Source organism: Limulus polyphemus, unplaced genomic scaffold, assembly GCF_000517525.1.
Source record: "Limulus polyphemus unplaced genomic scaffold, Limulus_polyphemus-2.1.2 Scaffold111, whole genome shotgun sequence".
Taxonomy (NCBI): Eukaryota; Metazoa; Arthropoda; class Merostomata; order Xiphosura; family Limulidae; genus Limulus; species Limulus polyphemus.
The window spans coordinates 1,034,302-1,050,440 of NW_013665721.1; the positions used below are offsets into that span (position 1 = coordinate 1,034,302).

General features: G+C 30.0%; 1 protein-coding gene across 6 annotated transcripts in view; it reads right to left on the reverse strand.

Annotated features, from left to right (window-relative positions):
- Positions 1-264: 264 nt before the first annotated feature.
- The window catches only part of LOC106471374 (sodium channel protein para-like), a 98,311-nt gene continuing 82,436 nt past the window's right edge, over positions 265-16,139 (reverse strand). For 4 of the 6 annotated variants that reach the window (XM_022400823.1, XM_022400817.1, XM_022400811.1 and 1 more), the window contains 9 exons: positions 15,193-15,446; positions 13,450-13,623; positions 12,074-12,196; positions 8,842-9,105; positions 7,234-7,287; positions 6,529-6,669; positions 5,904-6,011; positions 4,216-4,486; positions 265-3,101 (listed from right to left, as the gene is read on the reverse strand). In XM_022400823.1, coding sequence (XP_022256531.1) covers positions 2,053-3,101; positions 4,216-4,486; positions 5,904-6,011; positions 6,529-6,669; positions 7,234-7,287; positions 8,842-9,105; positions 12,074-12,196; positions 13,450-13,623; positions 15,193-15,446 — 2,438 coding nt within the window. In that variant the 3' untranslated portion in view covers positions 265-2,052. Of the gene's footprint in view, positions 3,102-4,215; positions 4,487-5,903; positions 6,012-6,528; positions 6,670-7,233; positions 7,288-8,841; positions 9,106-11,270; positions 11,394-12,073; positions 12,197-13,449; positions 13,624-15,192; positions 15,447-16,139 lie in introns of all 6 variants that reach the window. The other 2 variants (XM_022400826.1, XM_022400807.1) reach the window with 1 other exon arrangement.

Consider the following 16,139-nt stretch of genomic DNA (forward strand, 5'->3'; position numbering starts at 1 on the left):
TATAAGTGTTAATGTATTTCTAAATTAATTTCATTGCAGATCTAGAGGTTAAAAATCTGATTTATTCAATAAGTTTTTAAAGCATTTAAAGAAATAAACATTTTTTGGGGATTTTCTCTTTTATAATTTATTACTTCTTGTTGATTTGGGAAAACAAGTATTTTGAAATAGTGAAAAGTAAAAGTTACATAAATTTATTCTTTTAAAATATCCCTTAATATATTTCCTACCAGAAAGAAAAGAATCAGCAAATTTGTTTATAAATTCATGTGGTAAATTATCAAAATTTATTCAATGATGTATGTACAGGGAACATAGTACAAACTGTGAAGTTCAAAACGTTTTACAAAGTAAGAACATCTTGAAAAGGCTGAATTGAGTAAAGAACTGGGAAAGGGGATGGGAGCAATATTAAAGTGCACCACTGGCTGAATTCTTTCTCAAAATTTGTTATATTGTTCTTTGATTCTCTGCAATTTCTTACAGCATTAGGGTTCCTAACCTAAAAATAACAAGTCCAACTAATACAGACAAAAGCTATGTTGATCAGCTAAATTCCTTTTAAACACAAAATGAGGGCTTAATGAAAAAGACTGAAGTTAGCTAAATGTTTACAGTACATTTTCATACTATAACACAAGGGTAACTGGTGCTTTCAATTTCATGCATAGTAATATTAGAAAGGCTAAATTATTTGCTTTTAACAAAGTGTAAGACGTGATCAAAGCACCGCAGTACCTTATGGGATAATATGAACAAAGATAAACTTTGAGTAATGAAACTAACACATTGCACCAAAACAGACAAGGATCATCACTTATGCTCAAAAAAATTGATTGCAGATGCACAATCGTTGAGATGCATGATGAGTCTCATGGAAAATGACAACCTGTGAAGGCACATGAGAAACAAAATGGCCCTTGTGAAGCAGTCTTGCCCCCATATCTCGACTCTGGCACCTGAGACCACTTTAGTATCACTTAACTCCCAGTAGCAGGGCTAGGGAGCAGTTCTTGGAAGTACTTTCTCTTTATATAGATAAGTATTTCTGTATTTAAATAGATATACATATTTTAACAGGGTAACTTATTATACAGGACAGACCATATGTTATGATTAGGTACAACAAGTTATAAAACAGCTCTTAATCATTAGTTCCTTGGGCTGGTTGGTCTAAAGCAGAGAATGGGTGGCATAGTAGATAAATCAGGTGGAATGATTAGTTATAAATACAGTTTATCCTTTCTAAAAGTTTTATACTTTCTTTACTTATGCGTTGTTAGCATTATGAAGACTTAATGTAAATGATGACTTACTGTACAGCTGAAATTGCCCAATAAAGAACAAAAAAGATGGGCAAATAACTTTATTAAAAGTAGAACCAATGCCTTCATATTGTTTGCCCTTCTGATGATTCATTAAGAGAAACAGTACAAGAAGCTAAGAAGAATCATAAAATGTTTTAAGAAATGAAGAAACAACTTTCTGATATGGTGAAGACTATTTAATGTAAAAACTCAATTAGGCCAGAGAGTCTGGCTTAGCACTTAAGTACTGTAAAATAAGACTAAGAGCTAAAAGGAATAAAGACATTTTTAAATTGGGCTGGAATGTAATTAGGCAAATGAGATGTACAATTAATAAATTTCTTTAAAATCCTGTACAATAACATTATTTTCAATAAAACCCTTCCACAGTGGCCAGGTGACTAGACAACCCAGCCACAATTTCTTGGAAGCATACCTTCAAGTCCATTCTGGAACAAAACACAAACTGTGTCTAAATTTCAACAAATAATGCCTGTTAGAGAGGGTTTGATTCTTAAGACTTGCATATGTACACAGTAAAGACGTTGAAACTTTAACTAATATTCTTTAGAAAAATAACAAGTGGAAAACCATTGTTATTGTACTAATCAACCAATGTGTTGTAAGCAGAATGATCTGGTCTCTTCTGCATAAAGAATACAAAAATATAGCTTGATAATGACATAGTTCATCAGTTGGCTACCTGCCTGTCCAAAATATCTTCACCTATATAATGTAGTGCTTATCACACATCTGTGGAATGACTAGATTCACTGGGTGACCGTGAATGAACCATAATTTTATGGTCATTAGTCACATGGTCATACCCTTCACTAGCAATGGCAGTTTGTGTTTGGTCTGAATCTAGCTTCTTTACCTCTATAAAATGTCTTAATGCTTGCTGAATCACACGTGCACAGTACTCCTCACGTTGTCGCCACAGGGTACTACTCACTTGTCCGAACTGCCTATCATCCTTAGCTGGGACTGCTTCTGCTAATTCTGCAGTTTCTTCAATTACATGGCCCTTTGTAGCAAAGAATTCCTTTGTAAGGGCATCTAAGATGTCAACACAATACACTTGTTCTCCCTCACAGATAGAGATATCCATACGAATAATTTTGTACTTGTTAGGTTTGGGTTGTCTAAGGGGAAACTCAAGGGCATCCATGAAGTCAGATAACTTTTCATAAGGAATGTATTGTGAGCCAAGAGGATCAAATTTCTGCCATATTTCGTAGTACATGTCATAATCATCATCAGTCAAGCCTTCTTCAACTTCCTCCTGAGCCTGACTATAATTTTCCAAGATAACAGCTATGTACATGTTAATAATAATTAGAAAGCTAATAATTAAATATGAAATAAGGTATGCAACTGCAATACTCCTGGTGCCACAATTTCCTTCTGAGGTACTGGTTCTAGGCTCACAATCATCCTCATCCATTAGAGCTGATAGGACACCATCCCAACCTGCTGAGGTGGACAGTTGGAAAAGAATAATCATTGACTGACCAAAGGTTTCAAAGTTGAAGTTATCATCAATTCCATATCGGTGTTTAACATTCATAAAGAAGGACATACCAAAAATGGCATAAATAAACATGACAAGGAAAAGGAGAAGACAGATGTTGAAAAGGGCAGGCAAGGACATGGCTAAGGCAAAAAGTAGGGTCCGGATCCCTCGAGCTCCCTTCACCAACCTAAGCACCCGGCCAACTTTAACAACTCGAACTACACGTAGAAGTGTAGGAGAGACAAAGTATGCAGCAATCAGGTCCTTAAGTCCAACACCTGCAAAATAAAAGAAACATGGTAAAAAGTAAATACTGATCAAGTTTACAGTCCTGAAATATTCATGGGGGAAAATATTTTTAACAATATTCACAAAGTTCAGCTTAAAGAATGAAAGATAATATCCTGCAGCTTAGCTACTAAATGTGTATTTACTGATAATGACAGTGCTATTTCTGTACTCATTTAAATTATATCATTAGATAAAAGATTGTGTTTAAGACATATAAATGAGTTCTTCACTGATCATGAGTTTTTTTCTATACAAGATGAATAAACACACAGATGGGGAACATATTTTACCAAAAAGAATGAAAAATCTAATCAACTAAAAAAACAATGAAAATACTACAGAGAAAAAAGTCAGTTGCAACTTGCAAGCTTTTATACACAAAAAAAGAATGTGACATGCAATGAAAATCATAATCACAAACTTTTACATCTACAAAATTTATCAGAAGCCTATAGATTTAAATGATTTAGTTTATATTTTGATAACATTAACCAGTGAAATCATGATTACTTTAAAGTTTGTTTGAAGGGGGGAATACACAGATTTTATCACAATGGTTTCATATTCAATAAAAACAACATCTCACTACCCAGTTTAAGGTTGGATTTTCAAAATTCTCAGCTGAAAATAATAAAACGGCCTTTTAATAAAATTTGTTCTTTGGGTTAGGTAAAAAATAATGCAATAATAAATAACAATTCAATGCAAAATTTCTTGCTACCAAATGATTATTTGCATTTGTTAAAGCAAATACTACACCACGATAACTTTATAAAGTTTAAAAGCATAGTAAATAGCAATGAAATGTGAAGTTTGTTGTTACTGAAGGATAGTTTTGTATTTGGTAAACCACACACTGCACTATTCAGTAAAATGTAAAATTTGGTTCTTGTTTGTCACTGTATTTTTTTTTAAATTTGAATGCCCAATTTTAACCTAAGACGTTTTGGTGGCCAAATTTTACCAAATGATCCTTCAACTGCTTAATGCACCAGCATTGACATTATGATATTTGGAGTGAAGCTCTGCTTGTTATTAAGTTAAAGAGAAGGTATATGAAATTACACTTTAAGGTAAATTCTTTCTCAAAATCATACCCACCTAAGATTGACAGTGTAACCACAACAAAATCAAATACGTTCCATGGTTCCTTGAAGTAATGCCATCGCAAGGCAAAGATCTTTAACACACATTCAGCAGTGAAAACTGCAATAAAGAAGATGTTTAGTCTCTCCACAATAAGCTCAAACATATCTGTTTGGTGATAGTGATCCAAGCCCATTATAATCATGTTCAACATGATGAAGATCATGATGGCCATGTCAAACTTGGTATTGGTGATCAAATCAAAAATAACAGCTTGAGGTTTAAACTGTAAGGAATAAAAAATCATGTGATGGTAAGTTGAGCAGGTATTATATAATAGGTTTACACTAAAAGTTAAATAAAAATTGTGATAACAGACTTTAAAGTATACTGTGAAGCCAAAACAAAAATATCTGGACAACCAACTCCTTTAGTATAAATACAAAGATGAAAATGTAATTAAATAGTGTCAAATTATTTATAAAGTTCTAAGTTACATAAGTTTTAGAGAAGAAATAACAAGATTTTGAAAGTGTAGAAAAACTGTCAAATAAAACAGTCACAATGTTTGGCCATGTGCGTGAGACCAAAGATATTGATAATTTGACAGTACATCTAAAGTTTAAAAAATTAGTCTGCTGGAAGTTCTGTCTGAGCATGGCAAACACTCAGTTGTTAGAATTGTAAAGACAGTGCCTAGAATTATGTATGCAATAAATTAACACAAGTTTACTGATTCAGTGTGGCCAAATGTGAATGGGTATCATCTGTGAAGTCAAAGAAGCATGCTATCCATGAACGCACATGCTTTGGAAGGGCTGAGCTATGCAAATTATAGATCCTCTCAAAAATGTTCAGCAATATTTTGCTTCATGTAAAACTTGTTTGTATTGGAATGTTCATGATTGGCCACAAATGTATTGTGTAATGAAAGCCAATTAATTCTGTTTTTTTACAGTAAAAACCAAATATGAAAGCATGCAATTGAATAAATTCACTATGAAGGACTGTAGTAAGGATGTTATGCTGAGGCCTATCTTCAAGCCTAAACAGTCATGAATATTGAGAGATCATAATTAAATATCAATAACCACAGTGGAGTTTTTTAGTCAGCAGGAAAGTTTGTTTTTCCAAAAGGTTACTCTTTTATGTTTGGTTCCAAAGTACAATATCTTAAATAGCCTAGATTTTATCCTTATAGAACATCTTTAAGACCAGCTATGGATAGTATTTAACTGAAAAGGTTGTAACACAGCCTTCTAGTTCTTATCAAGTGATAGATTTTATAAAACAAATGTGGAAAAAAACTAAACTAGATACTTGTCAGATCCTAGCTGACAGCATGTCTCAAAACAGCAGCATTACTTCAGGTCCATAATGGTGAAAAACCTATACAAACAGTAATCACTAAGATAACTCTCTTTAACTGATGTCTGGATACTTTCAACAGGGTAGTGAAGGTATAAACTGTTACAAGAACAAAGATAAGTAAATAGTGCTGTAAGTTATTTTGTCAATTACAATAGCCAGTCTTAAACTATGAAATCAAAAAGACTCATAAGTTTTGATGATAAAGTGCACTAGCCTCAACTTGAAACCACATAGAAGACTATGGTGAGCTAACCAAATATGACATTACTGATAAGATATCCTGTCAGATTTCATATTCTTAGGTGCTGATGTCAAAAAGTTTCTTTACTTACTCGAGGACGAGGTATAGCTTTCATTGGTTTCTTTGAGCCCATCTTTTTCATAGCATTGTAATATTTTTTCTGATCTTCTGTCATAAACATTTCCAGAGACCCTCCTGCGTAAAATATAAATACTTGGAAGTAAGACACCAGCAAATTTAAACATTTATTCACTAATTATTAAATTGTTTTAGAAGCAATATAAAAATTCTACTTAAAAATACTCTCTTTATTTCACATTTTGAGTACTGACTTATTCAAGAGTATTGAATCATAAGAAAATTACCTTTTATTGCTCTTACACAGTACACTGTGTTTCTACTGTAAACTACTCAAATTTTAATTTTGAAAATTATATTCTTATTGTGCTGGGACATATTTAATTATGTGTTCTTTTAGTGAATACAACTTTTATACATTATCAATTCAACCACACCTACTATGAACAGCACCAACAGATGTATCTAATTGCTGCAAACAATTTTTAAGAGTCTTTAGCTTTCATTTTCAATAAATTGCTTGGAAAAATGCTTTCTAATCAAATTCTAAATAAAAAACAATTTTCATCAAGCAACTCAATTTCGAACAGTACATTTTCCTATTAGTGAGAAAATGAGTAATTCTTAGTTAAACTTATCTTTTTCTTCTGTTCGTTGAAATTGTCAATGATGACTCCAATGAAAAGATTCAGTGTAAAAAATGAACCAAAGATGATAAAGAAGACAAAGTAAAGGTACATGTAGATGTTGACTTCATCATCAGGTTGTACCCCTTTTTCCTGGTATAATCATTACAGATAAATTTTTATAAATCCTCATTCAAAAACAGAGTTTATATGAGTATATGCAAAAGAACTTTGTTTTTTTATATTAAATTTTTATTTCAATAATCAAGTAACTTAATGAATGTTTCTATATGTGTATGCATATACTGCTTATTTTTGAGGCACACTATTTTGAAATAAAAAAAAAGAAATGGATAGAAGTTCTTATTTGATATTTTTTTAATATTTTAATCATGAGAAAAATCTTAGTAAAAGCTGTACTTCCTGATTAATATTAATGCTATAAATTTCTAGTAAAAATATATAATTTTTTTAGATTTGTTAATATCAATTATCTTAAGCATATTTTATTTGACAAAGCACAAGCCATATCTTTCAGCAATACATTCAGAGTATTGTTAAATGAAGAGTTTTAAGTTGTTAAAGTTGAATAAGCGATTTATTTAGTTAAATAAAAACAAAAGAACATTAAAAAACACATTCTGATTTGTATTTTTTATAATTTAGATTAATTGATGACTAACTGAAGCAGTCTGTGGTATATTCATGTATACTTACACTTTTAGAGTCAATTGCACTATTCATTATCACTGTCCAACCTTTGAAAGTGGCCTGAAAATAAATTTTAGAAACCTTTTGTCACAAACATTAATGAAAGTTTTGTATATAACACTAGTTTTTAACATAATATTATTTATATAGCTCTAGTTTATAACATAATATTATGTTTTGTGCTTCTCTATACAAAACAAATACTGTTTGTGTCCTACTGAAGTAGAATCCATTGTGTTTGTCATGTTTACATATTGTAGCACAATGATCAGTCACAGTTGATGTAATTAATAACAGTGACTAAATGACTAATCTTGTTATTAATAAATTTAGACAAAGCCTAGTACAACTGGTAATTAAAGTACCCTAACACCAATAAAAAAAGTTTGAAACAAATCTGTAGTTAACAGTTTGTTAAATTCAAGTTTTCAGAATAAGTTTCCACCAAAAAATAGCTTTTTATGTATATTTCTAAAGTATTACTGCCAAATATATTTTAAGTACTTGGTGTGGGTGTTACATAACTATTAAATGGACAAATTATTTGATGTAAATATGAACTAAGCTTGTATTGATTGATCAGATTATACTATTAGTTAACATTTAAGTAATAGCCTTCTGGAGATTGATTTCATAACACAATTCATCAAATGAATTTGATAAATGGCAATTAGCTCTTAATACATATATTAATTTTGGAGTAGAGGAATCATACTTATAGATCAAGAAATGATAACTCATTAGTATTTAAATAAAATTACAACATTCTAGTCTTGAAAGTAAAACAACAGTTTGTGTGTGCTAAACACATACCTGTACAAAGTTAAACAAACATCATCTGATTATCATGTTGAAAAACCAAAGATATATATAGGCATTTGTTATCAATAAACTTGGATGTAAAATTTCATATTCATACTTAAACTTTCTTCACTAAAGCCTATTAATCAAACTATAACTTTTGAATGATCTTTATTTCATGATTAATTTAATCTTCTCTTACATTCTTATAGTGTGCTGAACACATACCTGTACAAAGTTAAACAAACATCATCTGATTATCATGTTGAAAAACCAAAGATATATATAGGCATTTGTTATCAATAAACTTGGATGTAAAATTTCATATTCATACTTAAACTTTCTTCACTAAAGCCTATTAATCAAACTATAACTTTTGAATGATCTTTATTTCATGATTAATTTAATCTTCTCTTACATTCTTATAGTTCTAAACCTGACAAGCTACTTTCTTTTTGTAAGAGAAATGCTTATTTAATTTCATATTATTTTGAAAATAAACATTCTTTCAAATTATGTGTAAAAATGAAGAATAACTAAGTTTTTATTTTCTGTCTAGATTGCATTTATAGATCACATGGTATTCATTATTTTTTACACTTATTACAACATAATGTATCATTGTTTCAAAATATTAGAAATAAACAGATTCAAACAAGATCCATAAATCCACCTTAAGCTTAGCTGTAACATATTACATAAACCATAACTGAGCTGTAATGTACTACACAAACCATAACTTATTAACTGTAAGTGCTTATAATAATACAAAGAAAAAAGAAGAAGCTACTGATACAAATCTTCTAAACTTACTACTTGGAAAAGGGCAAGATATGCATTCAATACATTGTCAAAATTAATCAGTGGATTTTCCCAGCTCAGATTTTTGGCCAAACAAGCATCAACGTTAGGAATATATGTACTGTTTATCCGAGTGCCATTGCCGTCTACACATTGATAGAACTTTCCTCCAAACATCTGAACTCCCATGATTGAAAAAATGAGCCAAAAGATCAGACAAACCAATAATACGTTGAAAATGGCAGGGATGGCTTGAATTAGGGCATTGACCACTACCTGATGGAAAAAAAAAACAATTACTAGCAGACTTATAATTTTGTATGCATGTATGTATTTGATAGCTTGTGTCATTAAAATGATCTTTATTAGAAAGCATCAGTGGTTTAATTCTTTTATTCAGGAGGTAGAGGCACTTGCCTGGGAAGTGAAAGGTCTTGGGTTCAAATTGGAGTCAAGGAAATAAATTTTAAATTACCTATGTATACATATGTTTTCAATTTGTCAAATAAACAGGAAAGTTAGAAGCAAGAATAATATATGTGTGTGTTTGTTATGTGAATTATAAAACAAAATTCAACAGACATTGAATTTCATAAATTTCAAAATTTTTTCGTCACATGAATAATTGTGCCATTTTTCACAACTCAAAATTGAGAATTTCTGAGAAAATAATTTTTTAGAAAGCATCTTTTTCTGATTCAGTTCCTTTATAACATGTCAATGTTTACCTTTTCACCTGTTAGTATTAAAAGGATTAAAATTACTATTACATATTACAACTGCAGTGTACAAATTAGTTAGATGTGACACGTATTAAACAAGCAAAGACTTCTGTATCTCTTAAATAAGATTAAAAAATGATTATAAAAAAACTGAAAATACTAAAAATTGTTTTTGTTATGTCTAAATATAAAAAGAAAGAAGATGGTAGTGAGATATCTAGTTTAGCAAACAGCAAAGTCAGAAGCAAAAGCAACTGAATTGAAAACAATCTTAATTCAAAAACCACAATTTACAAATAAATTTATTATATTTTAGTTCTGCAAGTAAGTAGTAAGTAAAAAAACAGAACAATTTCTTCAAACTGAAGTATAATATTTTTAAACAGATTTTAATGTTATGAAGCTTAAAATTCTGTTACACAGCTATAACATGCAGAAAGAGATAGATAATGGAAAGTTAAAACTGAAAGATCGGGTAGAAAGTTTTCATTTCTTACCAGAATAGAAACTGCATTGGCAAAGATAGGTTGGCAAAAGTGGAGGCTATTAATTTGACTATATGATAGATATACTTGATAAAAACATGCAGTTTGTGAGGTTGAATAAAGCTTATGAGTATACAGAAACAATTACACATATATTTGTGAAAAATGGTTATCATTATGGTATATATTACTCACTAGTCAAAACAAATACATTTCAATTGGAAACAGTAAGTTTAAGAAACAAATAATATATAAAATGCAATACAGTTTTTTAATTAAATCTAACAGTCACAGATTTTAAGCATTATATTTGTAGTTATGTATATTTTAACTTGTTTTGATGTTAATTAATTAATGTTATTGTTTAGATACTAATTTTTTAAAAGACAAAAATAAGTGTCAAAGTATACTTTCATTTCATACTTTTGACACTTGTTTAATATTTCAATCAATAAAGGGTTACATGCCCATGCACCACAAACATTTAAACAACAAAAACGAGCTTACCTTGCAAGTGCTTCAATGGAATTATCAGTGGTTTAATTAAAAAAATAAAATTCAAATGCTTACCTAGAAATGTTTCCTGTGAGATGAGGTGTTGAATACATACAGAATCTTTAAAAACGCAAGAAAAACTGCACAAAATCATCAAATTCTGTATTACCTTGCAATAACAAAAACAAATTCAAAACAAAATAAAACTGCATGCAAAGTGATGATGTTATCAAATGCTACAATCTCGGTAAATGTTGAAATAATTTCTGGAACGTGCTATGGATTAATTGAGCAAATTAACCAAACAAAGGTTATAGTAAGTTTATACAGTTTTCTCTATCGCCCTGTTAACAAAGCAAAGGGTAAGTTGAAACATTTTACCACCCTGTTACTGAAAAGGGAACATGTTCTGATCCATAAAAATTGTAATTTTATTCTACTTTTGTAAAATACTTCAACACTTTTTTTGGGGTTATCATTCTAAACGAGTAGAAAGCTGTAACAGCTATCACTGTAATCTGCTTCCAAAAGTAACATATAGGTCTCTTGCATTATTGTTATCAAAATGATTTCCCTTAAAAATTAATTGTTATATATTTCCTATAATTTTCATTTCAAACATAAAGAAAATAGCCAAGTTACTATAATATGTGTGTAACAAAAACCCATGATGGTTGTCAAGCAATTCCCATGTTTTTGTTGTAAGTGTAAACCCTAACTGAATGACATCTTAACTTACCCTCATTCCCTGAGAGCGTGAAAGGGCTCTCAAAGGTCGCAGAGCACGCAGGGTTCTCATAGTCTTGAAGGCTTGGATTTTTGTCACCCCTGCTGCGGTAGCTGTAAGATTGACCAGAGACACCTGACAGGGTAGAAAGTCACCTTCTTTAAAGTCTTTCACTTGTACTTACTCTAATAGTCTTTAGTGGAGCAAATAGGAGATAAAACTGTAAACTCCAGCTGTATTAAGCTTCACATTGCCTTTTATGTGTCACAAAACAGTCACTTATTGTCATCAGGTAGACAGTTAAACATTTGTATACATGTGATTAACAAGTATCAAATGGAATTTAAATGTTTATCAAATAGTGTACTATGATAAGAAAAATAAATTATCATAGACATGGAAATTAGGGTTATTTAACTCAATACACTCTGCATTTATTATATATATGTATACATACAAATATACCTGATGAGATGAAGCTGGTTGTTTGTGTGACAGAAAAAAGACAAGAGTGATAAGATATTCCATCCTCATGCCAGGGGCTTGGTCCACAGCAAGCTGGACTAGACTGGACATCAACATGGTCAAATCAATTCCACACACAAACAATCACAATATCTGTAGCAGTAATTCCATCAGTAGTCAGCTAAGAAAGCTAACTCTGGGAATATCTTCTCTAACTATGTAAGGCATGTCCTCTTTAAAGCACAGACTTCCAGTTACGTGCAAGTTGGTATTTCACAAGATGATCCTCCATTAACTACACAACTGCTGCAGGCAACAAACATCAATTTAAAGAGTGATAAATTACTTACTCTCATCCCTTCCAGCCGTGACATGGCACGAAGTGGGCGAAAGGCCCGCAGAGTTCGCATAGTTTTAAATGCAGGAATGTTGCTATAGCCTACTAAACCAACGGCCAGATTAAACATGGACACCTGAGATGTGTTGAATCAAAAAGTTGTGGCAGTGGACAGGAAGCAAAAGAAAAGAAAAAACACACACAGGGATTAGTTTGTTGGTATTCAATACAGGATGAGTTGAGGAAAATAAGGTCACTGTCTTCTCTCAGGAAATAGGACTCCACAGAAGGGTGAAAATTAAATTGTTGATCATATATTATTTCAACTTTTAACCTGAAAACACTCAATTTTATTTTTAAAACAACAGCAACAACAAAAAGATTATCAATCAACAATAATGACATATATAAAATGTTTCAAATACTTGAAAAAAATATGTGTCAGTGTAAAAATAAACATCCACAAGATTTCATGGTGGGTGTGTGTATGTATATTGTATAAAACAACCAACTGCTATATTTCTAAAACTAGTAAATTATACTGCATTGAAGACTGAATTCTACAAAAGTAAAAGAAAAGTTTTAATTTAGTTTAAGGTTAACTACGAAAATGATACATAGAAAGTCAGTTTAAGATTTCAGTTTGATCATCTCTTAATATAAAACTTAAATTCTGGAAAAATAAAATAAAATGAAATTTTTAGAGAGGCAATTTCAAAAGGAGCTGAATTGAAACTCTGCAATAATTATTTATAAATCTACATTTCAAAAGTTTGACCATTTCTGTTATGGTAAGAAAAGTTTTGTCAACAGTATTACCACACATGATCAAGTATTTTTATCACAATGAAAATATCTGAAACCTCCAAGAAACAGTTAAAACTTAAGTTTTATACAAAAGTTTATAAAATATGTTTTATAAATTTAATATAAAAGTTATATCTAAATAAAAATTCCATTGTTTCACCATGTAAACTTGATAAATGTACATTGTTTAATTTTAATGCTGTTGTTATATATATGCAGTTTTTATTTCAAATAATGATGTTAAAAGTACAGTAAAATGTTTTGTGATATAAATGTTAACGATTATTGTTTTAATAACGTGTTAAAAATTTAGAGTTAGTTAGAGTGGTTATACACTGTCATTGTTCAAGTTTATTCATATATGTTATAGAGATGATCAGTAGCTTTCTACAACTTTCAATATATTAACCCATAGTTGAGATCCTCGCACTCTCCTGAAAATTGTAATACTATATAGGCAAGCTTGCATAGCCACAAAGAGCTAAATTTCTGTGAAAAGAAGTACATATGGTACAAGAAATATTGTAAGTAAATGATAATTTATTAAGAGTATTAAGGAAAAAAGAAGACGAATTTTCTTACCAACACAATTGTAAAGTCCAACCAGCACCAAGCATTAGTAAAGTACTTTCTGAAACCAAATGCTAACCATTTAAGTAACATTTCAAAAAGAAAGATGACTGTAAAGAATTTGTCAACAATGACCAAAACTTCTTTAAGCGTAGGTTGATTCTTCAAGTGTACATCTTCTAGAGCCTGTGGATAAGAAAATATTGTTATAATATTTTTCAAACAGTTCTTCTTGGACCAGAAATCCCAACTCCCCTCCAAAAGAATATTGCAGGCACATAGTTATACTCACATTTTTTAGATAATTGTTTCCTTATTTCTCCAAGATAAACAGTAAAAAATAAAAATAAAGATGAATAGAAAGAAAAATATATTATTTCAAATATATTTGAAGAGGTGAATTTTTCCCTAGTTAAAGACAAAAATACACTAAAAACACTTTTTGCTAACAACTTGTAACGAATATACTCCTAATAAATAATGAAACTAGAAATCCACTTGCCAATCAGAAAGCTTTGGGTTTTTATCCATTTTTTAATTATTAGACTAAGCGTAATTAAACATACAGAAAAGGAGTAACATACTATATTTCTAAGAGTTGGCTCATCTTTTCATTTTAGGTTAACACTTTTAAAATTTCAAACACAATGATTCTTCTTTAAAATATATATTAGAGACTACTGAAAGAAGCAACAACACTGCTTAAACAATAACTGTAAAAGAAGTTTAGTTTTCTCATAGTAAATTTTTTATATGGTTATAAGTTTCTCAAACAACCATATTTACTAATGCAGAACAACTTTAATAGTAAATGCAAGAAATTATATATATAGTTATAGGACACTTGAGCAGCTTTATATTGTACTGTTATACTAGTGTTCTGTATATATAACAACAAACAGACCTTTACCAATTACTCTAATCTGAGTATTACTCTTACTATACTTGTCAGAAACAAAACAGAGACCCCTAACCCCATCATGTGTTGAAAAAAATAAACACACTGTTTCAAGAAATACTGTGCCAATTATTCTGTTTAATGTTTTTATATATAATAAAACATATATAATGTGCCACATGGCAATTACAAATGTAAATATAACTTTAGAAGATTATTAATACATCCTTCGGAGAATAATTTTTATAAAATAAAGGTATAATTTCATACAACATGCAATTAACTTCTGCCATGTGTGCTACAAATACATGTGTATGCATAAATATTTTAAAGTTAAAATCCCACAAAACAAGAAGTTAATTACTGTGAAATATTTGATTGTATTGATTATATAGCCTTTGTCTATTAATTAAAATTATTTTCAATTGAAACACAAAGATACATTTAAAGCAAGAAAATAAGCCTTTTTTAAAACATACAACAATAAAAATTTACTAGGTGACCTATTATATTTCCTAGATCTTGGAAAGTAAAATTTTCAGTTTAACTGTATGTACATGTAAATAATGTGTGGTTGTGTACATAGTGTTACTAATAATTCACATTGTGCACATATATCATTATTTAATTTGATATAGTGTGCCATATGTTGCATATTTTTCTGTTTACGACATGGTTAATTGTTGAGTATTATGTAAAATTCTACACTATTATGTTGAATGTAACATTCATATTCAAATTATCTTTCATTTGATGAAGAGCTCCTAAATAATCTTGAGAGCTTGTGTTTAATAAATACATGGTGAAGTTTACTTTTACGTTTTTTTTTCCCATTTAAAAATAACTCTTAAACTTACCAGGGCAAGACTACTCAGCATTATCATTGTGATTACAACTGTTTCAAAATACTTGTTTTCAACTATCCAATAGCTTTTGGCTCGCAATCTCCTATAAAACTGCCAGAAAGGAGAGTCATCATCACCAACACAACAAGGAAATCTTGTATAACAACAGTCTGGACAACAGTCAGCAGGGTCTTCAGCAATTATGGCATCTTCATTTGCTGTTTCAAATTTATCAATGTCTATATCTTCACCATCTTCTAGAGTTTCTATGGATTAGAACAATTTTAAATGTAGCAATAATAATAATCTAACTGGCTGTGAATTAGTTATTTAACTTTTTTATGTTTAAAGAGTGTAGAACCACAGAAGTAGCTAAATTACAGCTAAATAGACTTAACCTGAGATTTTTCAGATGTATCTTCCTTCATCATCTCTTCCAAAAATACTCAGATTCAAAATACCTTCAAAAGTATATAAATTTCACATCCAATTATGTTTTCCTCTGTTTGAGGACCATCTAAATGTAGAGCTGGGAGATTAATTTGATCAGTTTATTACCTATGAGCATGATATTACATCATGATTAGTGTCAAGTAAAATAAACATTTAATCAAAATTATGATTAAATAACTTAAGGGACGGAAATCATCAACTAGTATTTCTGTTTATTACAACTATCCACTAACTAAAATTACAATTAAATCAATTAATATCAGATTTTAATATTATTCTAACCACCCACTATCCAGTAATCAAAATTGCAATTAAGTTGCTAATGTCCCAAAAATCAACTAATCAAACTCCAGTAATTGAAAAATTACCATTATGATTTTTCATTATTATTTTTGATTAATTCATATTTGTTCAGCTTAATCAATTGGTAACACACAGAATTTGTAAATACTTTTTTAGAACATGCTTGTTTCAGTTTATAAAGAAGAAATATATATATATATATA